The following is a 26,989-nucleotide window of genomic DNA, read 5'->3' as shown; positions in this document are numbered from 1 at the left end:
AATCACATCATTCACATATATTTGTCAAAATGCCTCTGTTGAAGAGGAAGGAGGAGGGCAATAAAAAGCTATTATCTATGGGCGATCATGATTTATTCATGTATACACTTTCAATACACAAATCATACATTCATTTTACAATGGTACAAAAAATTAAAAATAACAACCAAACATACATACATTCATCATCAACCTTTCAAAAGTATCTAATTATCTGTCACACCTATGAAAACTACAATCATGAGTTTCTACATACATAAAAAAAATAATCTGATATTGATTAATACCAGACCTGCTTCACTTGTGTTTCACTTGTCAATATTTACAATGTATATCTTCAATAAACTGTAAATTCAATATCTTGTACCACATTTTTTTGGGAAATTATGAAAACTGCTAGCAATTATATTTATTTTTAAAATTTTTTCATTCAATTGCAAACTTCAACATGAAGATGCACACATTCTTGTGCTAGGTTGACCCTTCTGGTTCAGCACTCAAAATCTCTAACATTATATAAAGTCACATACCAAATTAAAAACCAATCCATCTATTAGGAACCGAGATAATTTGTGACATAAATTTTACACTTCACAGCAGGAATTTAACTTCACTTTGAAATACTGTTCTTTTCCAAGCTAAAAGTAATATTAACTCTTAATGTTTACGAAATATACATGTATGTTATACATCTATTTATAACTAAGCATCTTCTTGAAAATCTACTTTTCTCAATAATTTCTGAAGGCAGAAAATAAAACACACTTTGAAATTCAGACTTTCTAAAATACATTATAACCTGGAAAATTTTTGGATTTTTTTTTTGTCAGCTATATTACATTAATATATAAATATTTAATAAATTTTTAGTTTCCAACAAAATATTGTTTTTAAAAATAACCCATATAATTTTTTTACAATGACAGAAAATTGAAAAACCGTAATGTTCAAAAAAGACAAAAACCAAATACACAAAAACCTCTAAAAATATTTCCATAAGCTGGCAAACTATTTTCTAATTTTCTGAAATTTTTGTTGAAGATATTCATCGTATTTTGGAATAGCACTTTGTAATTTTGTAACAAACATTTGATATCCTGCATTTTACAGAGCCATATTTCTTCCCTCGATACTGATTCCAACAGCTCTCTGTGATTTATTGTTCTTTTTCCGATCAGCAAAAGCTCGGACATGCTTCTCATATCTCGTAGGATTCTTTTTACTTTTTGTTACCTATAATTAACAGAACACATATAGTACAATTCAGTTTTACAGGTATTTTTTAATAGTTAAAGAGTCACATTCAGCAGTTTTTAAGCAAGAATTTTGTTCATGAAAAATTTTAACACATCATAAACACCTCAAACAAAAGTTATTTAGTGTCACATAAATATTTTGTCTAGGAGACTTTTAAATCTAAAATTGAAGGTCTTCAAAAAAAAAAAATAAATAAAAATCTCCAGTTTATTAAGTACAATTATTTGTAAGAATTAGGCAAATTGTTAAAAAAGAGAATAATGCAAAATGAGATTTAAACTTTTGATTACAAAAAGTTTCAAATACCTATGTAAAATAAAAAGTTAAAATTTCCTTGTCAATTGATCACTTAACTACCTGAAACATTTCATCTGGTAATGGTCATTCAATTAACCGAGGACAAAATCTAATCTCTGAAGTTTACAGTTTAATTTGCTGTAATTTACATGGAAGAAAAGACAGTACCTTCATGTCCATTTCATACTCTGAATTCCACTTTGGTCTGACAACATAATCTTTGTTAGAGGGCATTGGTACCCTGGCTCTCATTATAAACCCTTTAGATCCTGGTCTCGTCGTCCTGTAAAACAAAAAGAAACAAGATATTGCATACTATGTTATGCTGAGAGTACCCCTCACTCAACTGTTTCTGTCAAATTAAGGAGGTAGACCCAGGGTAAGGCACATAACACCTGAAATCAGTGATATGTTTGTATCATATTCAATTTCACCAGTCTTTCAAGCTTTCATTTGAAACAGAATGAAATCAATCCAAGTTACTTACATGCTTACATGAGATTGATATAAAGAGCCTGAATACAAACATTCCAATGATTTGTAAGAGTTGTATCCCTTACTTTAGCTCTACCTCCTTAAATTGTATGGTAAACAGGAAGTAGATGAGCAACGAACCTTGAAAGGGGAGACATAGTCATCATGCAATGTAAATATCTCAGCATTTCCTCCAATAGAAGCTGAGAAATCTGTTCCATAAAAGTGTAATGGACAGATTGATGGACAGACCAGATGTTTCAATTAATAAGAATGGCATAAAAACAACTTATGTATCATTTCAGGTTATACCAAGAAATCCATGAGTTAATGCTCACTTGTGATACCACAACTTAAGTACATGTGTATATGTTATAAACTGAGTCATCAAACAGGAAGTAGTTCTAAGTTGAAACCAAACATAACATTCAAAGACAGATGTATGAAACACATAAAACATGCCAAATAAGAGGCTATAACAAGAAGTTGTAGAAAAAAAAATATTACAAAAGGAAAATAAATGATGGACAGATGGACAGACAAAGGTCAGCAATCTAGTAAGGTAAAAAAAAAAAGATAATAATAATAATAAATTACACTGTAGGTAAATTATAAGACTTGTATGACTGGTTTACTGATTGTAGTTCTGAATCAATTTATCAACATCTTTTATTATGCATCATTCAAGATAAGAATCATGCAAAATGTGATTCATGGTTGGAAAGCCTGCATATTTTTATTCTGATATTTTGTTTAAAATGCTAAAGTCACAGAAATTAACATGTGGCTTTTCATATAAGCCTTGTTCTTAAGATATAAAACTTATATAGAACATACTGTAGAATTCAAAATTAAGATTTTTTTTTACAGATAACTCTGTAAATAACACTAAAATACAATAGAGACTGTTGGATTTTCAAAGTGGATTATCTCCTATGAGCAAAGAAATTTGAATGAATACAAAAATAAAAATGTGTTGCCTTGTTTTGGGTTACATATTACAGAATTTACATGATTCTTACAAAGACTACTACTGAAATGTGTATAACTAAAGTAATAAACTTACTGATCTTCTCCAGCCAAAACTCTGTCAATGTCTCTCCTTGGTGTCATTCCTTCTGCACTGTAACAAATATTCATATACATGTATATCAAATGTATCGGTAAAAGTAAATGTATTTCTGTATAAAGATGATATCAAAGTTACAGTCATGATTTTATGAGGAACAAAAGGAAAGTGAAACTAATTACAAAGAAAAATAAAGAATGAAAATGTAAAAAGAAGAAATCAATTACATTCTGGAATAATTTAATATGACCATTTATGCTGTCAGAAAGAATGTCAACTTTAATTTCATTTTGATAAAAAATGTTCCCATCACCTGATCAATACACAAGGTCGTGAACTTTAAATCACACCCCTTTTAACAGAACTACTTTTATCAATCAAATAATCATGTCAAGTGGTTTGTGTATTAGAGTAATTTAATATAATTTTTTTATCATAGTTTTTTTTTGCCAAAATACTAAATTATAAGGAATGTAACTAATATCTAAATATATTATCTTGTATACAGGACTTAGGTTTGATTTACATAGAACAAGCCATGAAGCTGGTTATGTTATACGTAAATATTAGTTACATTCCTTAAAGAAAATCAACACTGAAATTTAGCAAAAAGTTGCTAGAATCTTACTTTTTGTCAAGTAATAAAATTGGTACTTACATGTAGAATTCAAATTTTAGGACTTTTTCTTTTAAAATCTTATTAAAGTACAATTTAAAATTTCAAAATATTGAAAAAATTTTAACTAATACATGACTTCATCACAGTGAAACCTGTCTAAATCATACCACTTTTTGGCTTGAAAGATTTGGTGTTTTACCCAGGTTCAATATGCAATTAAATTGATATAAAGGAACTACAACAATTACTATCACTAAAAATGATAGCCGATACATTTTCCTGCTTTGTTCATTCCAAATTTATTATGTGAACTGTGTGAACACTGCGCTACATTTAGTAATTAAATTATTTAATTGATTCAACAAGTAAGCTAAACCCAATTATTCATTTTATTAAAGATTATAATTCAATGTATCAACATGACTGAAAATATTCCAGACACCAATGCTCCTAATGGAGCCTTGAATTTCACGGTTGCTATCTCTTTAGTTGAATGAAATGAGATGTTGTAAGCTCAATCGGTTATGTTGCCACGAATAAGCATCATAGGAAAAATGTGATGTCAAAAGGGAACTCAATAACAACTGCATCAGAAAAAGTGAATTATTTAAGGTTCAGTATAGAAAGGTTTCGGTTCCTACGAAAATCTCTGTCATTAATATTACAGGGCTTAGCTTCATACAAAATAATTAATTGATAAGTCTGACAAAATAATTAAAATACTCCTATATATTGTTACTATGAGAGTTCAGAAAATTCCAAGACTAAGTATTTTTAAAAATTGAGGCACCAAGGCTACTTATCCACAACACAAATCTTTGAGAAAAAAAACACAAAAGATAGAATTCAATACATCTTGTCCTAAGTGAAATGCTGACAGAACCATATATTTAGACAAAATAATTCCATGTGGGCTAACTTTGACATTCCAATTATAAATATTGAACATTAGAAAAATGAGAACAAGAATCACATAAATTCATAAATTGAAAAAAAAAAAACTAACAACACAAAAAAATAAATAACTAAATTAACAATGTTACTACCAAGCACTTTTTTCTGCCCTGAAAATGGTATACTTGACAATTTCATTCTGGTTTGAAAGACGTTTGAAGTCCTTTAAATTAATAACTTTTTTCATTCAAAGCTTATAAGAATGTTTACAAATGATCTTCATTTTTCAATTTAACAAAAAATCTAGGAGTCCTATTGATGAGTCTATCACATTTCAAATTGAAAAGTGGAACATCAGTAACATTTTTATACTATGCCACAAAGGGACAAGGTATTATATGATACCCTACGGAAAGTTATAATATGTTCCTTGATGATAACTTGTGAACTCATTAATGAATTTTTTAAAACTTTGTACAGTTGTTCATTATCATAAAACAGAGGTGATTTAAAATTTTTGGCAAAATCTTAACTGAAGTTTTCTAGTAAGGCAATTTTGAACATTTTTTTCTCTATCACTTGGCAGGTTAACACTTAATGTTCCATTAATGCCCTATATTACAATTTTCATATTCAAAGTATTGAGGCTCTGACATCATATGACTGAAAGCCTACCTCAACCTCCTCCTCTTTGGTAAATGAGCATAATCTCTTTCCTCTCGTTCTTCTTTTGACATCAGTCTGTGATTGGCTGTTAAGCTAAAAATTGGACGAGACCATTCATCTGAAATAAATACAAGTACAAATGTTAAGACTTGATGTTACTGCATAGACAAGAAATCTAACGTGGTGTGACCAGTGACAGCCTGACAAGGAGGAGTTTTGTTGGATATGTGGACAGATTAACAGATGGTGAGACAGGTGATCATTATTATCTCTGAAGACTTTTGTAGGCCTTATAATAATGATCGTTTCAGCAAGTAAAAGAATTTGGCTAAACCTAACTGTTTTGAAGATATATGTGAAAAACTGTCTTACCCCTATGTTCTATTTTTAGTAACAGTGGCCATGTTTTTCAATGAATCAAACATCCCCACAACAATTCTATGCAGGATACCTCAAGGACCATTCATACCAAGTTTGGTTCCAATTGGTCAAGTAGTGTCAGAGGAGAAATTTTTGAAAGAAATAACATTAAAAATAGCAACAAAAAAAACGTTGAAAAAGGGCAATAACTCCAACATGGCTTAACGGATTAAAATGAAAATTTGACCACAGATAGATCTCATCATGCTGAACAATTGTACCCTGTCGAAATTTAGCTAAACCTAACAAATCTGGAGATAATTCGAAAAGCTACTGTCTCAACCCATGTTCTATTTTTAGTAATGGTGGCCATGTTTTTCAACAGATCAAAAATCCCCACCTCATTTCCATGGAGGATACCCCAAGGAACATTCATACCAAGTTTAGTTCAAATTGGTCAAGTAGTGTCAGAGGAGAAGATTTCTGAAAAATTGTTAATGGCGAAGATGACGGAGGCCAAGTGATGGTAATAGCTCTCATGGCCTGCTGCCAGGTGAGTTAAAAACTACTGTCTGACCCTACGTTCTATTTTTGGTAACAAAAAAATTGTACTTCTTGAAGTGCATGTGACCTAAAACTTTGACAAAATGATCCAAAAATCATTAAGTGACTTCTTTATCCTTGAGACGGGAGACAAAGTCTTTTTATCAACCAACTCAATGCAAAAGTAATACAGCGTAAGACAGAAACAACTTACTGATTAACTTTCCACATCTCTCCCGATTTTCTCTTGTTTCTCTGGGGTGTTTATATAAATACATCACAGCTTTACCAAGTCCACTGTTCTTTAGAGAGTCAGGGTTTATACAGGCCTTATCTGTATCAGGACTTGATACTGGGAACTATAAGAGATTTAATGTTACTAATGTTTATTTACCATCAACAGGCAATAAGTGGGCACATCATCTTTCTCATTTGATCTTTTTTGCCTATTTAAATTTACCTTGAAGCATCTGACATAGATATCTTTACAGCGTATATGGGGAAGAGTGAAGGAAATTTTTTTTTAAATCACATTACAAATGGAATTAAAGGCACTTAATTTTTAATATTGACTTTATCAAAGGTCCACCAGCAGTGAATCTGTCAGTGTAAGAAGTTTTGTCTATTTCACAAGGCCACAGCCAAATGGTAGGGATGCAAGTACCTTTTTTTGAAATAAATGTTACATTTTAAAGACTACTTACACATAGAATACAATAATTATCTCCAACAACTACAATTGTAACATTGTGTCCAAAGCTGAAGTCAGATGCTTTTGTAAACATTATCAACATCAAAAAATTTCTTTGTATGATTTTCATGTGAATTTCTGGCAAAGCTCACTAACCTGAAAATGTGCCTGTCTATTTTGTTCATTTTGGAGAGTAAGATAACTATGACCTTTTTGAAGTACTACTTCAGACAAGATTATGACCTATGTTGGATCAGTGACCTGCCATGGTTAATCTCTACAGAAATTTACCATTTTTAGAAACGAGTCTGATCTATATATTAAACTAACCATCTGTAAAATTTTTAAGAAGTTATCTCTGATTTGCAAATGCACCAAGCTTTTGTCAGGTAAAGGTGCCAACCATTCCTGAAAAAAAAAAACAGAAGACGTGATCATGGATCTTATTGGTCTAAAATTCGATGAAAATTAATCATAAAAAGTTGAATGATTTAATTGTGAATTTGGAGACTTGAATCCATCACAAATGAGAAAACATAAATACTTCTGATAATTCTTGTATTGAAAGTAAAGAAGAAATGCTTCAAGTTTACCAATATTCAGATATACTGTCAAATTTTGTACTTATTGGCCATTTTCAGGTCATATTTTAGGCAAGGAAATGGTGTCCACACCCAAGAAACAACTTCACATTTAGTGAATACATTCATTATTACATAGTTTATCATACGTGAAAATATAAAGTCGTTTCTTGGTAGTAGACAAAAAATTCTGGATGTAAATATATTTGAAAAAAATAACAAAATATACATGTCTCAGCAGTTTTTGCTGAATGGCATACAATTATGACAACATTATGACATCTTTAAAATGGACTAATGCCACAAATAATTATTTTTCATTTTATTTATATATTTTACTATGATATGGACAACTTTTATATTATTAGTATACTGTAAACATACCAATTCTTGTGGTGTTCTAATTTTTTATATTTTTGGGATGGACAGAAAACCACGAAAAATAGTACATGCAAAATTGATTTTTAACACTATAAAACACTAATTATTTTTCTGAAACTGCAAAAATTGTTACCCGCACATGTTCACTTGACAGATCCATGAAAATTTGAAACTGTGAAAATTAATACACTCACAGTAATAAAACAAGGTTTATATTTTTGGATAATGTTCATAGCTTAATACCCTTTTACCTTTAACATCTCTCACAATGCAGGACTAAGAATTACCAACCTACACAGTATATATCTTAGAAAACTGAGACTTGGAGAGAAATTGTTTACATTATACAGTGTAACTCATAATTTGTTCAGTTTGGCCCGATGTTTGATTACTATGGTTCAAAATAAAATTTAAATTGATGAAAATGGACTCCAAAAGTGACTGGTTTAGACAGGTATTCATATCAAAGACAGAAATTCAATATGTTTATATTCTCCAAGCAAAAGAAAATATCTTTTACATTTACATTAAGTTGTTTAATGTCAGAAATCCAATTTAACTACTGTGAAGTACTTTAATTCATGGATACCAATTTTCATCGATTAGGGAAGAAACATGGTTTTGTGGATTCTTGAATTTTGATGTTTTAAGGTTTTCAGCATACACAGCAATGGAAATCTCATTTTCATTGTGAACTAAATTTTGTGTTCCGGCATTCTTACCACATTAATACAAAAATTGGTACCCCATGAACAATGGAATTTTCACAGTAATAAAAATGTAAGATAGATTAATATTTTACAGAGACCAAAAGTAATTTCCCTCAGTGAATTTTATTGTCAGTTTGTTCTTTCAGTTCATTTTTTACTTTCCATCAAAATGGGATGGCTAATGCCTATTAAATCAAATCTAACCCCACTTCAGATTTTATGCCCCTGTCCACAGTCAGGAAATAATCTAACCCCACTTCAGATTTTATGCCCCTGTCCACAGTCAGGAAATAATTTAACCCCACTTCAGATTTTATGCCCCTGTCCGTCCACAGTCAGATGTTATAACGTTTTGGTTTGATTTAGAAGAAGTGTTATAGTTGTGCTATCATGGATTTTATTACTTTTGTTGCCAGGGCCTTTCAGAGCTTACTTAAAGGTGCGTTCACACTTGTTGAAAGACCTTTTGGTAATCTCCGGCAGTATTTACTATTTTGTACGTAAGTCATACCCTGGTGAATTTGTAGCTATCAGCATTCCTATTTATTTCTATTATCTCTACTTGAACAATATAAAACTTACAGTCATAGCACTAAGAATGTGATTTTCCAGGAATGCCTCTTGCAAGTCTGCCCTGAAATGGAAAACAGGTTTGAAATGTCATGTGAAGGCTAAATCAACATCATTAAATGGTTTTCAGACCCCAACCCCTTTTCATCTGCAGGGTTTTAGCTAGGATTTTGAGGGCTTTAATCACTTTTGCGTAGAGCACGAATGACATATGATGGGCAGCAGAATTTTGTAAATAGTCAATAGTATCATAAACTAAAGGCATAAACACTCTTAATATATTTATTTTAAGTTTACAGATACAGGCATAACAATTAATACAATAAATGTTACAACAACATAACTGTTATTTTCTATAAGAAAACGTGTGTTACTTAATAAAATAAAATACTTACTATTAGAAAAATAGTAAAATAGAAATTTTTTTTTTACATCATGACAAAGTTTTGATGCAGTCTAAAAATAGCTATTTGACATAAGCTACTATTATGGTATGACCTGACACTCAACTAATAAGAGAAAATCCTCCTGTCCTTTACCAAACACCACACCTCAAAAGCCCTCTTCAACCTAAACTCCTCAAATCAGAAGGATGGAGACAGATCTTTAGAAGGGAATTGATTGATGAAACCTTGAGCCTGTTCCTAAGATAGGTCTTGATCAGATAGTACCTACTAAATCACCTCTCAGTCACCAGAAGATAACGCAGAAACTAGACGGATAGAAAGGAGGTTGGCCACATCGGCATAGTCAACTATAGAATGTTGCACTCTGTAAGCGGTTGCTGCGTGATATCTCTTACTGTTGGGTGGTAATTTTTTTGTGACCTTTGACCCCAGATCATGAGTAGAATTGAAGACCTTTATAATCAATGTGATTTCGTTTCAAGAAGAAAAGAGAATTGTAAAATAAATATTTATCCTTGATTAATACTTCCTAAATATCCGGCCCAGTGCAGGTCCAGCTGTCAAAAGAATAGGCCTGCAGCTGCACTAAGCTTGTCGTAAAAGGTGACTAAATAGTGCTCAGAACCCTAGTTGCGGGCTAGGGCGTTCTGCCCACAGAACAACTAGGTTGTGTGCCCCAGGTGGTAGAATGGGGTACCCCTGACTTGTTACATGCTGGGGTTGTCAGGCTATAATACGGAAAACCTGACTGCAAACCATAGTGGTGCACCGTGTTGGGAAAGATGCCATGTTCCTCGCACGTTAAAAAACCCTACTATGGTATTCTCCCAGAGTAGGAACCATAGGGATCCGCCACAGGAGGCTAAATTGCCCAACCCTACCCACCACTCCCTATTTCTAGTGGTAATCAAAATTTCTTGACCCCTTTATCCTTGTGTCCCATCCCACTTTTCATTCATCATCATTTCATGTTCATTTTATCACCCACTTCATGTTCATCGCCTGAATATAGCTGAAATATTGCTGCTCGGATGTTAAACCCCAACAAACAAACAAACAATCTAACTATCCGCTATTGCGTTCAAATTAACTGAAATCCATGAGATGACCAGTCACACATCGAGACATTGTTTTTGTGTGGATTTAAATTTATAAAAATAGATAGCTATATATGTTGCGAGGTTCGTGAAGGGTTTGTTTATATATAGGAGTAAAATCTGCCAGTATCCATTAAAGATCGAAATCGTTTAACACGACTAATCCTAAAATAAGGATATATGTAAGTTACATTTTAAACGCACTTAAAAGCAGAAATTTCTTGAGTCAACTTGATGCTTTTTTCGGCGGTCGAAAACGACTGGCTGAAGTTAAGTGAGAACCCCGGGATTATCTTTTGTGGTCCTAATGATCAAAAGATTGATAAATTGTTGTTATTTTAAGAGATTATTAACGATGCACATATCAGGGATGCCAGGTTACCAACAATAGAAAAATGTATTTCACAGCGGGTTGACCGGGTAATTACCAAGCTGGGGGTCATAAACTTGTCAGAGTGTAAGGCCAGGTGAAATTATGTAACTTTCGATTGACAGTATTTAACATTTTTATCCAAGGTGACGAAATTTATGTGAAATACTTTTTGAATGGAATTTTTTTTTTATACACTTTTCAAATTTTAAGTGACGAAAACGATCTAAAACATTTTCGTCATTCATGAAATCCTTTCGTAAATGGCGAAAATGACGAGCGCTAGCTAAATCACTGCATCTCTTTTGATGGTGTTACATTACCCATTTTTATCATCATATCAATATAACAGAAATAAAAAGCACCCATTAGTATTATGGGATGTTAAATTACAACACCAAGGCAACAGATTTCTTGCCAATTCTATTATGGTTGTATAAGAACTTACTTCTGCAGATAAGCAGTAACTTCAGGTAACATACACAACTTCTTAACAGCTGGTTTCTTTAACTTGTTTAATTCTCTGTCCTCCTGCGAACATAAAATAGCTTTATAGAGACTATGGTATTTACAACAAGCCAAGACTAATCAAGTAGCACTCCAGATAAGAATCATGCAAAATGTGATTAATGACTGACTGGAAAGCCTACCAGTACATATTTTAATTTTTGATATTATGTTTGAAATTTTATAGTTAACACAAATTAACATGTGGCTTTTCATATAACTCTCGTTCTTAGGAGATAAAATTTATATAAAATGTACTGTAAAATTCAAAATTAAGGAAGATAACTCTGTTAAGTACACTAAAATACAATAGAAACTATTGAATTTCCAAAGTGAATTATCTGCTATGAGCAGACAGATTGAAATGAATAATTGAACATTTCATCATATAGACTTATAAAGCAACTTAATAACAAAAATTAAAATGTGCAGCTGTTTTGGGGTGTATCACCTTTTACAGAATTTGCATGATTCTTACTCAAAACCATAATGAAAACAATAAACATCATACAGGAACTAAAGAAAACAACAGATGAGTGACCTTGACTCCAACAATTACTCAAAGTATGGACCAGGTACATGTACACAGGTAGCAGTGAATCTATATGACGTCCCAATACGGGGTCAAAGTTCATACCTCAGCTGCTTCCTTCATTCTACAAATCATATCAGCTATCAGGTCATCATGGTCGTTAATAGCAACGCCATCTTTTCTACTCTTACGTCTATTTTTTCTTTGTTCAGCCTTTTTTTTTTCCATCATGATATCAAAGTCTGACATAAATCTGGAAAATTAACATTACATGTACATGTAGTAAGAGTCTTCATTATTTCATATCAGTAATGGATCAAAGAGAGAAAGGGGAGGGGGGCTTAGTGAGGTAAAACTGATTAGAGGGAAAATCTGGGAACATTTGTTTGAATATAAAAAGTATTGTTGAAATAGACCTTAAGGACTAGTTGCTGTTTGTTTTTGAGTGAAATATTATTTTTTATTCTGCCTTGCTTTTCAAAATAATAAAAAAAAATATTTCAGTTTCAAAATATTGATGTGAATGTTAAGTGACACCAGAAACAAATTTATTTTCAGTGATCCTTTCCTCAGGCAATTTTGTTTATTTTAATGCACTTTAAGAGTTCATCCTATATCTCCAGAACTGTCAGAATGAACCTAGAGTAATGGCAAAACTTATCAATTGGAGCATGATTCTTTTCCTTCACACTCAAGGAAAATAGTGACAAGGCATTACTGACATAAAACTTGACTTACGCTCCTCTGTCATCACCTTGCCTCAATGCATCAATATTTTCATCATCAGACAGTTCAGGCACAACATCATTTCCTGCTCCTGTTGCTTTTTCACCATCAGAATCATCAGATACCACAGCTATAAGTAAAAATGTATAATTAAATCTGTACTTAGGTAACAATACTTTTAAGTGCATTTTGATATCCTTATTGAGGAAATGAGATATGAAAAAAGAACACAGAAACAAAATTGACAAAATGAGAAGAAAATATACAGTAAAATAACAAATCATAATAACAAACTCCAACAGGAAAATTAAAGTTTAAAATTTAATCATTCTAACTATGCAAAACGATGGCTACCAGTACCAAAAATTTGAACCACTAAGTTATAATGTTTGCATACAATAAACTGTTATCACAAAGATCAGTCTCACCTGTTCCATATTGTCAATATAATGGTGTGTTTGTTACATATGATTTTTTGTGTTGATTTGATATTTTGTAGCCCTGTGCGGGTCCCGGTGTCAAAAGAATAGGCCCGCAGCAGCGCTAAGCTTGTTGTAAAAGGTGACTAAATAGTGCTCAGAACTAGCCGGGGGCTAGGGCACTCTGCCCACAGAACAATTGGTTTGTGTGCCCCAGGTGGTGGAATGGGGTAACCCTGGCATGTTTCATGCTGGGGTCGTCAGGCCATAATACAGAAAACCTGACCGCAAACCATAGTGGTGGAAAGTGTTGGGAAAGATGCCATGTTCCCCGCACATTAAAAAACCCTTCTGTGGTATTTTCGCAGAGTAGAAACCATAGGGCTCTGCCACAGGAGGCTAAATTGCCTGACCCTACCAATCTCTCCAAATTTCCAGTGGCAATCAAAATTTGTCTACCACATTATCCTTGTGTCCCATCCCATTTTCATGTCATCATAATTTCATGTTCATTTTATCATCCATTTCATGTTCATCGCCTGAATATAGCTAAAATATTGCTGCTTGGGTATTAAACTCCAACAATCAATCAATCAATCAAAAAATCATATTTTGAAAATATTACTATGAAAATGAATCCCAATACACCTGATGATACAAATATTACTATGAACATGAATATAAAATACCTGTTGACTTTTTCTTTTCTTTTTTTTTATTGGCTGCTTCAATATCATCTTTATCAAAACCCTGAAAGAAAACAAAATACCATATTTTAAATTGATTATTGAATTATGAACATGAAATAATTCTACACATAATATATGATGATATGATGATATATGATCACAACACTTCATCGGATGAAAAAATACTTTATTTTAAGTCCACTAGCTTCAAAAGAAACCTCCCATCATCAGGGCAAATAAAAAGAATTACGATGTGCAAGTGGTGTTGTAGATATGATAAAGGTTTTTAGAAAGAAAAGTCTACACAAAATAAAATATTTTGCAAATTTTGCATCCAATGAAGTTTTGTTGGTGCAGTGATGATTTGATTAAATTTTATACATGAACAACTTTTCATACAATGTACAGGTACATCCAGGTATCAGTACTTACATTTGACTTAGGCAGCATTCAATCGTTTCTGATTTTAAAAAAAAGTTATGGCTTAAGGAGGTAGACCTATGGTAAGGGAAGTAACTCTTGAAATCAGTGATATGTTTGCATTGTAATTAATTTCACCAATGCCTATCAAGATTTCAACTGATACAGAATGAAATCAATCCAAGTGACTTGGACACTTACATTATATCTATGTAAAATTGTATATACAAACATACAATTGATTTGTAAGAGTCATGTTCTTAACCTAGGTAAACCTCCTTAAAAGAATTATATCTTGATTCACATCAAGTTTTGTTTTAAAATATAACAGAACTGAAGATACTGTTACCAAACAGAGAAATTCATGCGAAGAAATAAATTTTGAAATCATCAAAGCAAAGAAATGTCTGTGTTGTAGCTTTCAGGAAGTCTATATTGAATAGCAATCCAAATCACTTACAATGTAAACACCTTCCAGATAATTAGTGATTAATCCATCCATAAATAACCCAGAATTTTGTGACAAAAAGTTTCTGTATCATTCCATACTGTGAAAAATGGCAAAGTTGGATAACATATGCCCAATCTATACCTGTGTTCTCCAGGCATTTAGTATTGTGGTAATCTGATGCTATTTTGATTTGATTTGATACTATCTGAACTGATTTTTCTGTAGATAATGTTACAAATGTGATGCTATTATTTCAAAGGAAAAGATGCTATCCAATATTCTAGTTTTCCAAGATGCCATTTTAATTTCCTTGTTAGAACACTGATAAAGCCACAAGCCATTTATAAAATCAATTCATCCCATGGAAATTGAGATAATTGCAAATAAATTTGGAAAGACAGAATAACGGACAGATAAGGTGACTCCAAAATACCATCAACTCATTGAGTGGTGGTATAAAAACATCTTAATCAATACCTTATTATTTATTTACCTCAAACTCCTCTTCTTCATCACTGGAACCAAAAATGTTGGCAATCAGTTCACCAACTTCAGATCTGCAAAAAAAGACAAAAGGTTTCCAGTAATGATTTTCATTCCGATCAGGAACCAAGTAACAATGCGTAACATTAAAAGAATAATGACCTAAATTAGCATTGTAGTTGAAAATAGATAGTAAATGAGAGATTTAAGAAGACTATTTACATATATTTCTGGTTGATTTACTGTCTGGCGCCAATTTCCCAAAGAAAACAAAAAAACAAAAACAAAACAAAAAAAACTCATCAGAGTAAAGTTGATCGTACCTTATGACATCACAATCTAAAATGATATTTTGATGTCATAACTTAAAATAAATTTTACACTAAACAGTTTTTATGAAAAGGTCTACAGGTTTACATATTTTTGTTGTTAATTTAAGGACGTAGACCTAGGGTAAGGGACATAACTCTTGAAATCAGTGATATGTTTTTATCATATTCAATTTCACCAAAGCCTTAAGCTTTCATTTGAAACAGAAGAAATCAGTCCTAGTTACTTTGATGCTTACATAAAATTGAAGTAAAATGCTAAATAAAACCATTTGAGTGATTTGTAAGAGTTGTGTCCCCTACCCTGGGAGATGAGACAATTTTCTAGTAGACTTAAGGTCTGCTTAGACAGATATCACACTACAATGTAATCTAAGCTTACTCTTTATCACTTTCATCTTCATCGTCGCTACCTGCAACAAATAAAAATACCTCATTACTGCAGAAATTAAAAAAAACAAGCTTGAATGTCATTTAATATGAAACAGTTCATTGAAGTTGCCCAGTCTCTAAAATCTGACAAAACTTCAGTATGACTCTATATTGTTTCCATCCTTGTACTTAATTGAATAGGAATTAGACTTTTTTCAACAACAGACCAGGATTAAACTTCAAAGAGTGACTACCATTCATTTCATAATTTTCAAGTTTTCTATAATTTTAATGAGTGAAATTGATTCTTCTTCAGATAAGCCTTAATTTAGGCTATTTCTTACACTCTAAAACTGTAGATTGCTTACTTAAGTTTAAATATTGAAAAATGGCATATTACTTTTTAAATTGTAATTCTAAACAATTTTATAACAGTATGACTTTGAGTGTAAAATTCATTTTTGAATAAATTAATACATTTTAAGAATTTAAGTCTGAAAAGTCACAAATATGCCTGCTAAGGTTTTCTGATATATAAATTCTCTGAGCAAAACAAAGCTGTATCAAATTACCCTTCTTCTTTTTGGCTGTTCCTTCTCCATCACTTCCAACAGGAGATGGTGATCTACTCCTTACAGGTGAACCAGATCTGCTTCTACTTCTGGATCTTGAACCTGATCTACTCCGTGGAGATCCTGACCTGCTCCTAGGTGACCCTGACCTACTTCTCAATGGTGAGCCAGATCTACTCCTAGGTGACCCTGACCTACTCCGTGGTGATCCTGACCTATTTCTTGGTGATCCTGATCTGCTTCTTGGTGACCCAGATCTACTTCTTGGTGACCCTGATCTGCTTCTAGGAGATCCAGATCTGCTTCTTGGTGAGCCTGACCTACTTCTAGGTGACCCTGACCTACTTCGTGCTGGAGAACCTGACCTACTTCTAGTTAGGGAACCTGATCTACTTCTAGCTCCAGGAGAGGCAGATCTACTGCGACTTCTTCTAGGACTTTCACTAGCAGCAGGAGAAGCTGGTGCACTGCCACTTCTTACCGAACGAGGAGATCCCATTGGACTTCCTGTGGGAGACTGAAGACCACTTTGAGTGGATCTTGGACTAGCACCTGGTGATTGTGGACCACTTCGAGGAGAGCCCATATGACTTCCAACTGGAGACTGCGGACCACTTTGAGTTGATCTAGGACTTGCTCCTGGTGATGCAGGTGGGCTTCCAGTAGGACTTTCAGGTGGTGATCTTGGTGACATGTTTACATCTGGTGACCTTGGTGGACTACGGTCAGGTGAAGCTGGGCCACTGTTTGGTGATTGTTCAACATCCTGTTCTATTTCTTCCCTCTCCACCTCACCCCCATCACTAACATACTCATCATCATTGTCTGCTAACATACCACCTCCTCCTCTATCAATTTCATTATCACTTTCCATCTCAGCATCCTTAAATATCATATACATATGTTATGGAACAATTGTGATGATTTTAGAAATACAATATGGCTGTTGAAACCTTGTAACTACAAGCAGTAGTTTCTTAACTTCTTGCATCAAAGGGCAATTTGGAATTTGGAAATAAATTACTGGAAATAATGCAAATACAATTAACAAAAATACTTCTAGGCAGAATTCAAGAAGACAGACCTAGGGTAAGGGACATTATTCTTGAAATCAATGATATGTTTGTATAATATTCCATTTCACCAGCATGCATCAAGCTTTTATATGAAACAGAATAAAATCAATCCAAGTTACTTTGATGCCTACTTGAGATATATGTAAAATGCTAAAATACAAATGTTCCAATGACTTGTAAGAGTTGTGTCCCTTATCTTTGGTCTACTGTAGAATGTTCATAAGAATTTTACTGAAGTTTTTTTTTTTTTGCCATTTTTTACAAGCACTATCATAAGTCTGAATATGTCTCCAAAAAAAAAAAAAAAAAAAAAAAGCCAAAAACTTTTGCCTACCTACCAACTACTTTTTTTTACCATATTAAGCCAAAACACAGTTTTTTTGTCTTACTGAAAACTATAGTTTACATATACCATATACAATTGAATTTGTTTAACTATGTCTTATTTTCTTACACACTAAGTCATTGTGCTAATTGCATCAGTTGTACTGTAAACCGTGAAATTAACACGAAAATTAAACGGTCACAAAAGTTTTCTTCAAAGAACATTACAGTACAATTTAAAGAACAATCACGATTTTAAAGCTGTGAAAAAGCAGACTTATACCAGAAACTGTGAAAAAAAGACAGCGCGAAAGTTTCCTGGTTTACAGTATACAATCAAATAATTACATTTGGTGACCCTTTGCTACCATACGGCCTTTCATCCTGTACTGGTGTCATGCGACCTTCATCTTGTAATGGAGTTCCTGGTTCTAATACTTCATCCATAACAGGAGTGCCGGGAGCCTCATCCTGGACTGGGGTACTTCCACCACTTCCTGTAATAACAAATGAATGTTACATGTATATTACTGGCCAGTCCTTTCTTTGAGAATTTTTGATAAATGATTGAACACTTTCAATTGAAAACCATTCACTATTCCAATAGCCCAAAACATGGAAAGCAACAAAATCATTTCATTAGTCTGAATGTTTATATTTACAAAACAAGAGTTACATAAATACATATACATAGTGGTTGATGCAAAAATCTTGAGTACACTTCTAAAGTAAATCTTATTCAACCTACAAGCCCCTCGTCACATATCATCTTCGCCTGAATATAGCTGAAATATTGCTGCTCGGGGTGTTAAACCCCAACAATCAATCAATCATGGTCACATATCAACATTTACTTAACTAACTACTCTAGTATTCCCCAAAATATAGAACTTCTTAATACAAAAAGGATGGAAATGGTGAATACATTGATGAGACTCCACCAGAATGAAAAATGTTAGCTCAAGGACACCCATGTGTCTTCAATAAACGCCAAGGAAACATTCACACAACAGGGTGAGCTGCAGCTGGCCCCAAAAGAACATTATAGACAGGTGGCCTTATATACTCCAGGAACATAAAAGTAAACTGAAAGTGTTAAAAACAAGAAGCTCTCCAGGAGCCTGAATCACTCACATGGCAAACCATGTCCTATTAATTAAGTAATGGTATCATGCTCTGTTTAACAAAAAAATTGCTGAAAAAGAGCATATATTGATGAAAGCTATAAGTTCAACTGAGTACCTAAGGCACTGTAAAATGTTGGAAATGACTTCAAAGTGTTTTAGAATGTATGGAAAAAATTTGGGCAGGGGCCCCCACATGCCCTATTATTCCATTAGGTCTGAGGGGCATTAGATCGATGAAAAATTTTGAATGATCAGTTTGTGCAAGAAACCCCAAAACAAAATCATACTAACTTTGATCAAATTTTGTGGCATACATAAATGTAGCTTCAGAGAAAAAGATTTTCAAAGTTGTATACGTGACAAATGAAAAAAATCTGTATCAGGGAAGGGGCCATAATTTCTATATTGGGTGACAAATCATTTTGAAAATTTTCATGTAGATTTGTCTTCTGATGGTGAACAATTTCACTCTCATCATAATTTTATTAAATTAAAAGGTTTTTGAGTAATTTGCAAAAAAAACTACATTTTGACCCTTACAAATGTATGTTATATTTTTAGTAACATTAGCCACGTTTTTTCATGAATCAAAAATCCAAACAGTCATTTTGTGCTGATACCATAAAAAACAATCATACCTACTTTCTTTGAATTCTGCACAGTAGTTTTTAAGAAGACTTTTGAAAGTAACAACTAAACTGCAAAAAATGTCCAAAACGGCGATAAATCCAAAATGGGTCAACAGAATTTCACCAAAATTTGACCACAGATAGATATCATCATGCTAAACACTTTCACAATATCAGAATTTGATTACACTTAACAGGTTTGGAAATATATGCAAAAACTGCTGTCTGACCCCTATGTTCTATTTTTAGTAATGACAGCCGTATTTTTTAACGGATCAAAACTCCAAATAATCATTTTGTGAAGGATACTCGTAGGTATAATCATGGTAAGTTTATCCAAATCCATTCAGTTGTCTCAAAGGCCAGGCGAGCTAAAGATACATAAAAAGGCCAGAAATTCCTGACTTGGGACAGGTGCAAAAAATGTAGCAGGGTTGAAGTACTCTGTCACGACCATGTCACAACCCTCCCCAGTTTAAATCTGGCAATTGTAGAAAATTACACAATATTACACAATTTAACACACCTACATGTAAAAATCAGTCCAAAGAGTACTGAGTCCCTTGTAAAAACAGAAATAAAGAAAATGATTTTATGTTACACAGGACTACTATCAAAGGCCATACATGTGTACCAGCTCCAGACCAGTTTTTACTATATCTCAAAATAGTTACACTCCTTGAGACGTTCACGTTTTCCATTTTAGTGTTCGTGCATCGTTTATCATGCGTTTACACATTGTTTTGCATTCGTTTAAATGCACAATAATTGCACAATAGAAGCATTCATTTAAACGCACGATAGCAGCTTTCGTTTAAACGCACAATAGAAGCGTTCGCTTATTTTTGTACTTTGATTATTTCCTTGATTTAGCTGTTATTTAAATATTTTTTGCTATTATTAATTTTTATAATTTCATTAATTTTATTTTCTATTTTTTTCTGTCTTCATTATATGTCTATTATTTTTTGTCGTTCGTCTATCGTGCATTTGGTGAGCGTTTAGCGTACGTTTGGGTATTGTGCGTGCAGGAAACCTAAATGTTTCAAGGAGTGTATGTCCTCATGGAATGTAATATCAATCCCAATTGTTCCAATACAAGGTTAAGAACCAGGGTACATCATAACTTATACAATAAGGTGACAAACTGTGTCATGCCAAAAATTGCTTTAAAATATAGTGTCTAGTTTATATGTAAAGACCCTAATGTGATTGGGATTAAAATTTTGCCAATGGGACTATGGTCCCCTTACCTTCATTTCAATGGGACATTTTCAATTTCAATGGGCCATCATAAAAAAAACCATGGGACAAAATTTGGAATAGCAAATATGGCCAGCTATGTGTAAATATTGCAGACCAAATGTAGCATAAATCAACACTGCAGATTAATTGTTCATTAAGACTTAAATTGTTTGTTATTCAGTATTGTACATGTATATAACTGTCAATGTCAATTAATTGTCACATCAGATTACTTTCCTTTTCTGTTGTTTGAGTTTTTATACTTATGTATTGTCTAGTGCTTTATCATAGTCCATAGATCCCTAAGTGATTAGGTGAGAGCCTATTACTTTTTATTTGTTTAGTTACAATTAAAGTTTGCCCACTTCTCTTGGAAATGTTTTGTGGGTTTAAGGACCAGATGACTCCACCATCATCATTATTTTCAATAGGAGGGTTCAGAATCATGTTCAGTTGGCAAGTCAGTTTCTACATTAATTGGAGTTTGATTCTAGTTACCAACTTTAATATTTTCATTTGTTTGCAAAAGATAACTTGTGTTGTTTAGAGTCAAGCTTAAAAAAAAACTACTTTGGTGGCATTTTCAATTTCAAATGGGACCGCCAGTACATACTTTTCTGATATAATCATATTAATTTAGGTTCTTTCAAAATACGATATTAATTGTTCTTTCTTTCAAATGCATAAATGATGAAGAATATGCAATCTCAACAAATCACAATAAAGAACCATTTCATTCCCTGGTCTTCCAATCCCCTAGAAAATGTGGCGAGCAAAACACCAGCATGTAATAAAAACCATGTTAAAAAACATGCCTTTTTAACTGCCATAAGTAGCGGACAACACTCCACCATCAATGATGGAAACTTAATGTGTGCACATGACGCGGCACATCAGTCACTCAATGCACCATTTTAAGAGGAAATGCAACTATGGAGCATGGCGCACGGTAATCCCTATCACTGACACTATGAACAAGATAATATTAAACCAAAAAATGCTACCTTTAATTATGTTTATCTGTAGGTCAGAAACTACATGCACATGAATACATGTATATAGTTCTTGAAGTTGCTTATTGCAGCAAGTTAATCTAAATACATACAAAATACTTTTGTCACTTCCTGAAATGACAGAGTTGATTTAATTACATACATTTACATAGTGTGTACATATAGATAATAAACTACATACAGACACATGAATTAGGCCCTTTAACACCAGAATAAACACTATCATTAGTACCAACAGATTTTACCATATTTCCTCCTAAAGATTAAGTATCCAGTCACCCTACATGTATGTATAAATCTTAGGGCTTCCAATATAGCATGTACATGTACCTTCTCTGATCTGAAATTATACTGCTTTCCCTCCAAAGGAAATAAAAAGAAACAAAAATCAGCTGAAGAAATAGTTGCAAATACATGTAGATACAAATCAGTGTTCTAGGATTCCTATTTCCCGTTACCCAGGGCAAGTGAAATTTGGGTCAGGGAAAGTTAGGTACTTAGTTATACTTTCCTGTGGCAAGTTGAAAACTTCATATGCTGTAAGGATTTGTTTTGTTAGCAAAGTTGATTTTTGAGTAATAAGGTACAATAAATATGTTAAAGGGCTTGATAAAGTCAGAAACTTTGTTTCACTACTGGTTGACTCTTTCAGGAAAATAAGCTCTTTTTGATAGGACACTCGTATTTAGCGCTTCATACAGTACTCATTGATAACATATCGAGCTCTCGTGAAAGCATGCATACAAATTACGAAGTTTAAATTAAAGCCTTGTAGAAATTTCTATCAATAATCTGTAGTTCGTTCGTTCAATAAGTCTTACTCGGAGAAGCATCGACATCCATAAATCCCGAAATTAAAGTTACTTAAGCGTATATAGATTGTCTTTCTCTTTTCACAGAACCAATAATTGTAAAATCGCTGTGTTTTTTTCTTTTGGGCGGAAATAAAACATTAGCTGACAGGGGAAGTAACTTATGTATGAACGCTCTAAATTGTGGATTTAAGACCCCGATGTACAACCCAGTCTGCTAGACAATTTTACAATAAAAAAACTATTAAAACATTCTGCAAGATTTACCCCTGCTCCAAACCTTAGTAACGATATTGCCAAAATGTAACCTAAGACAGGGCCGTATTTTAGGCTGGCCACAAACTGGACAGGGACATATCACTGTACATGTGAAAATCAGCATGTTAAATATCATTATGTTAACTTCTATAATATTTGTAACAAGTTACACCAGGTTGTTTATATTGCATGTATGTTGTAACTGGGTCATAACTATATTGCCTTTATATGAGTTTGTGCCAATAAAGTATTTGTATGTCCCTGCTCTGGGCAACTTTATTTTAATTTTGTGCCAAAATGATAAAAGAAAGAGAAAAACCAAAATAATTATTATTGAAATAACGGAAACCAATTGATTTCCTTAACTGAAGAGACATGACGAAATTGACTTTTTTTCATTTCCTTCGAAATTCTTGACGCAGTGTCAGTTTTTTCTTCGCACGATTTATTGCTTTATTATATCAAGTTCAAGATCAAATATTTCGACATGTTGATGTAGTCCCATATTCTACGATGATTTTTGATTATCTTAATCTCATTTGCATGTTTCGGATAATCCACAATTTCCGCATTTTTTACTTTATTTACAGCACATGAATCATATAACTTGAGTATGAAACATTTTTATTGGACTATTACCGCATTATGCTCACTTGCTTTATGCATGGCTGGTGCCGCTGATGGAGCACGACATACATTCCCTTGTCATTCCCGTTTTTTTTTTTCTTGGAATTCATGTTGCTGTTGCAGGCTTTAATTTTTGTGTTACATTTTGTTTTCCCTATCTTCAGTTTTATATGTTATCTCAGACATTTTTATATATTTGGTTCGCTGCACTTTTCACTTTCAGGATATAGGTTTCATTGCTGACGCATCGGTAATATATACAGACAGTGACATTTATAAACATTGTTTGTTTCTAATGCCTTTGGTGCTGCTAGTCACCAGTTTTCATCTTTAGCTCAATGAAACAGATGTGCGCATGGGACTTAATTGTTAAATCATTTATGATGCACAACTCTTAAGAGTAGAATAAAAGATAATTATCTAGCTAACTCATCCATTCGTCCACTAACATATCAAAGGAGACGTGACACCAAAAAAAATCTTTTTTTAATTTTTGGTTTATTTGATTTATTACACCTAAAATTTATAAACAAAACGCCCCCTGTAGTCACTTAAGTCATTAAATTGAAGAAAAAATTATTCAAAATCGACGATGAACCAATCCATACGAATTTAAATTAGCCATGTGGTCACGTGACCGTTTTACGTCATTGGTTCTCAAATCTTATATCGAGTGTTTGAAGTGCGTGTGCCTCTGCATTTGTTACATGATTTTAAGCAGAGGACGATTACCCTACCGGTGCACCTGATCCATGCTCCAAGTTTTTAGTGGAGTCCGAGTTGCTCATTTACTTTTGTTACTTTGTATGTATGATTTTAGTTACTTTATGTTCTTTGTTGTGTATGTCTGTTTTCCATGTCTGGTCTTTGTCCCTGGATTACATTCTTTTGATTACCGCTATAACCTTGGTTCCCTTGATTACTCTTTTAAATAATAACATCAAAAATAAGCAAAAGTGTCGAAAAACGACAATAACTCAAACATCAGCAGACATATTTTCACGAAAATCGACACACAGGTAGCTTACATCATGCTGAACACTTTTATCATGCTTGCAGAAAGTGCCTAAACCTAATGATTTTTGAGATTTATGCAACAAACTGTTGTCTGAATCCTATAGCTATGTTCCTTTTTTAGTAACGGCGGGTTTTCCAGCGGATCAAACTTTGTGCAAGATATCCAAAAGCACAATTATGCTAAGTTTCGTCCAAATCCATTCTGTAGTTTCAGAGGAGAAGATGTTTGAATAATTGTTAACGACGACGACGATGACGACAGCTAAAGATATAATAATGAAAAAAAATAAAACAAAACAAACAAAAGCAAACAAAACAAACAAATACACAAACAAACATTAACAATATCATAAACTCAGAGAGTAAAAGGGAAATAAAGGAATATTCACTACTTCACAACATTTATAAATGAACTGCCTAAATATTTCCAAGTTTAAAATTGAAAGAAAGTAAATCGTCATTTAAAACACAGACCAGCTGTCATACTCATACTGTGTCATACTGTGCATAAGGGTTTCAGTGATTTCCACTGTTACTTCATTACGAATAGTTGTCAATCCTAAAACTGCGATTCTGGCATTTGTTTTGCCCCACATTCATTGAAGACTAGGCTTTGTTAAATGTGAAAGTTGAATAAACACTTACATTCAGTAAAAGGGTGCACGGGTTCTCCGTTTTTCTCATCTTAAAATAAAAGCCGAAGGCAAAACATGCATGGCAAAAAGTTGCATAGATCTCCCCCTTTTTGATTTATAGGTAAGAATCACACAAGCAGAAACAAATGACAGACTCTGAAAGTATGAAATGTTCGTAACTATCGCCGAAGCGCTTTCCAATAGATTTCAAATTGTTACGAAGAGATCATGTACGTACATGTAATTACAATAGCTATAATGTGTTAAGTGGTTACTCTAGTCTACGTTTGGCTCAAAGTTATTCAAAAAATAATAGTTTTTCACATCTCAGCTCATATAATGTGGTGTTACCAGATTCCATTTCCCGTAAAAAATCAATCAAATCAGCCAAGAGCAACAACTAAGTCGAACTAAAATTCATTTCGATATACATATGTATTACTAATCTTGTATCTACAATACTAATCATGCATTATATACATTTATATAGATAGATATTCTAATCCATTGACAACTTATGCACGTTTAATTTTTTTTATTTCGTAGTTTAATTCGTAGAAATAAAACTGAAATGTGAATTACTATTGAAGCACTCTTTACCCAAAGATTTACTGTGTTAGAAACAAGGATAATAATGTCACTATGTTCAATCACTTTTTGAAACTCTGTTCGGCATTCCATTTAAAAAAAAAAACTTTTCATAAGTCTGGAAATGTCTGTTATTGAAATATGTACGTTGCATGAAAACGCAATAACAATACTTGGAATCCATGTGATAAAAATTGGCACCCGCCATATTTATACCAATGTTGACTAACACCTTAAATATGGATTTCAAAGAAATTTTCTAAGATCGAGAGCAGTTCATCAGTTTCCATTAGAGGTAGGTAAATATATAACTTAAGCAAATCCCATGTTACAATGTACTTGTACATATGGGAGTAAGTAATAATCAGGTACATACACATTGTGTACTTACATTTCGATAACCTCATACTAGCTGCGATCTTTCCTTCAAAGGACAATAATGTTAGAAAATCAAGAAATGTTCATTACTTTTGGTAACATATATTTCATAATTTCAAAGATTACTATTTGTTGTTAATTCGACTTCCTTGGTACTTGTTCGACCAACACGTGACCATTCGTATGTATAAAGACACATTTCACAAGCAATTCAAATCGTAATATCATTTTAACAAATACACAATCAGCAAAAGATAACATAACATAACCTTTATGATACATTGTAATTAAACATTTGGTTTGAATACTCACGATTTACAAATGCTTATAATAGCTTTCGATATCGAATATATTGTATAAAATAAACAAATGAAACCACCATTAACGAAGTCAACTCCTTTTATTGTTCTAGTGTTCAGACAGTCAAGTTCCTTTCCTGTTTCTTCATGTTGTTCTTTTGGAACGAATCGGAATTTTACATTACGCATTGTACATTTTGATGACTAGGTCCCTATAAAAAGTTATTTTGCATCCTGAATAACAACTTTGCCTGGTTGTCTGTCACCCGTTTTATACTTCTTTGTTTCGAAGAATGAAGAAGAGTACACAGAAAAGGGAAATACTAAAATGATTATAAGAATAGTTATGGTATCAAAATAATTCAGGATGCAAAATACCTTTTTAAAGGGACCTAGGTATCAAAATGTATGTAAAATTCCGATTCGTCACTAAAGAACAACTTGAAGAAACAGGAAAGGAACTTGACTCTCTGAA

The 26,989-nt window shown here is 32.9% G+C and overlaps 1 protein-coding gene and 1 long non-coding RNA gene across 6 annotated transcripts; one reads left to right on the top strand and one right to left on the bottom strand.

Annotated features, from left to right (window-relative positions):
* Positions 1 to 71: 71 nt before the first annotated feature.
* LOC148626507 (uncharacterized) lies at positions 72 to 22,880 on the bottom strand. Of its 4 annotated transcripts, none has more exons than XM_088570539.1 (17): positions 22,722 to 22,880; positions 18,235 to 18,383; positions 16,487 to 17,369; positions 15,925 to 15,955; positions 15,224 to 15,287; positions 13,860 to 13,920; positions 12,764 to 12,881; positions 12,131 to 12,278; positions 11,435 to 11,517; positions 9,125 to 9,176; positions 7,201 to 7,278; positions 6,394 to 6,538; positions 5,286 to 5,394; positions 4,763 to 4,780; positions 3,095 to 3,151; positions 1,723 to 1,837; positions 72 to 1,233 (listed from the first exon to the last, which is right to left on the bottom strand). In XM_088570539.1, the coding sequence occupies exons 1-17, from the start codon at positions 22,741 to 22,743 to the stop codon at positions 1,105 to 1,107; spliced, it is 2,262 nt and encodes a 753-aa protein (XP_088426665.1). In that variant the 5' UTR covers positions 22,744 to 22,880; the 3' UTR covers positions 72 to 1,104. The 4 variants fall into 4 exon arrangements, with proteins under 4 accessions (XP_088426665.1, XP_088426664.1, XP_088426667.1 ...); XM_088570538.1 differs by having other exon boundaries at positions 15,925 to 15,959; positions 16,488 to 17,369; XM_088570541.1 differs by lacking the exon at positions 4,763 to 4,780.
* LOC148626506 (uncharacterized) lies at positions 5,445 to 26,588 on the top strand. Of its 2 annotated transcripts, XR_015920089.1 has the most exons (3): positions 5,445 to 5,531; positions 5,997 to 6,189; positions 25,371 to 26,588. It is a non-coding gene; the product is annotated as an uncharacterized LOC148626506 (long non-coding RNA). The 2 variants fall into 2 exon arrangements; XR_015920088.1 differs by lacking the exon at positions 25,371 to 26,588 and having other exon boundaries at positions 5,997 to 6,745.
* The last annotated feature ends 401 nt before the right edge of the window (positions 26,589 to 26,989 follow it).

This window comes from Perna viridis, chromosome 2, assembly GCF_037379345.1.
Source record: "Perna viridis isolate PV_CMFRI_1.1 ecotype Kerala chromosome 2, ASM3737934v1, whole genome shotgun sequence".
NCBI classification, from domain to species: Eukaryota; Metazoa; Mollusca; class Bivalvia; order Mytilida; family Mytilidae; genus Perna; species Perna viridis.
The sequence above is the reverse complement of the archived record's forward strand: the minus strand, read 5'-3'. Positions and strand labels throughout refer to the sequence as shown.

What these genes read in the sequence shown, in the direction of transcription:
- LOC148626507 (XM_088570538.1), bottom strand. Translation starts at nt 22,743, where the DNA reads ATGGATGTCGATGCTTCTCCGA. An exon ending in GTTACTGCTTATCTGCAGAA is followed by an intron (nt 9,177 to 11,434) that starts GTAAGTTCTTAT and finishes TTTCCATTTCAG; the next exon opens with GGCAGACTTGCAAGAGGCAT. An exon ending in GAGATGTGGAAAGTTAATCA is followed by an intron (nt 5,395 to 6,393) that starts GTAAGTTGTTTC and finishes TATTTATTTCAG; the next exon opens with ATGAATGGTCTCGTCCAATT.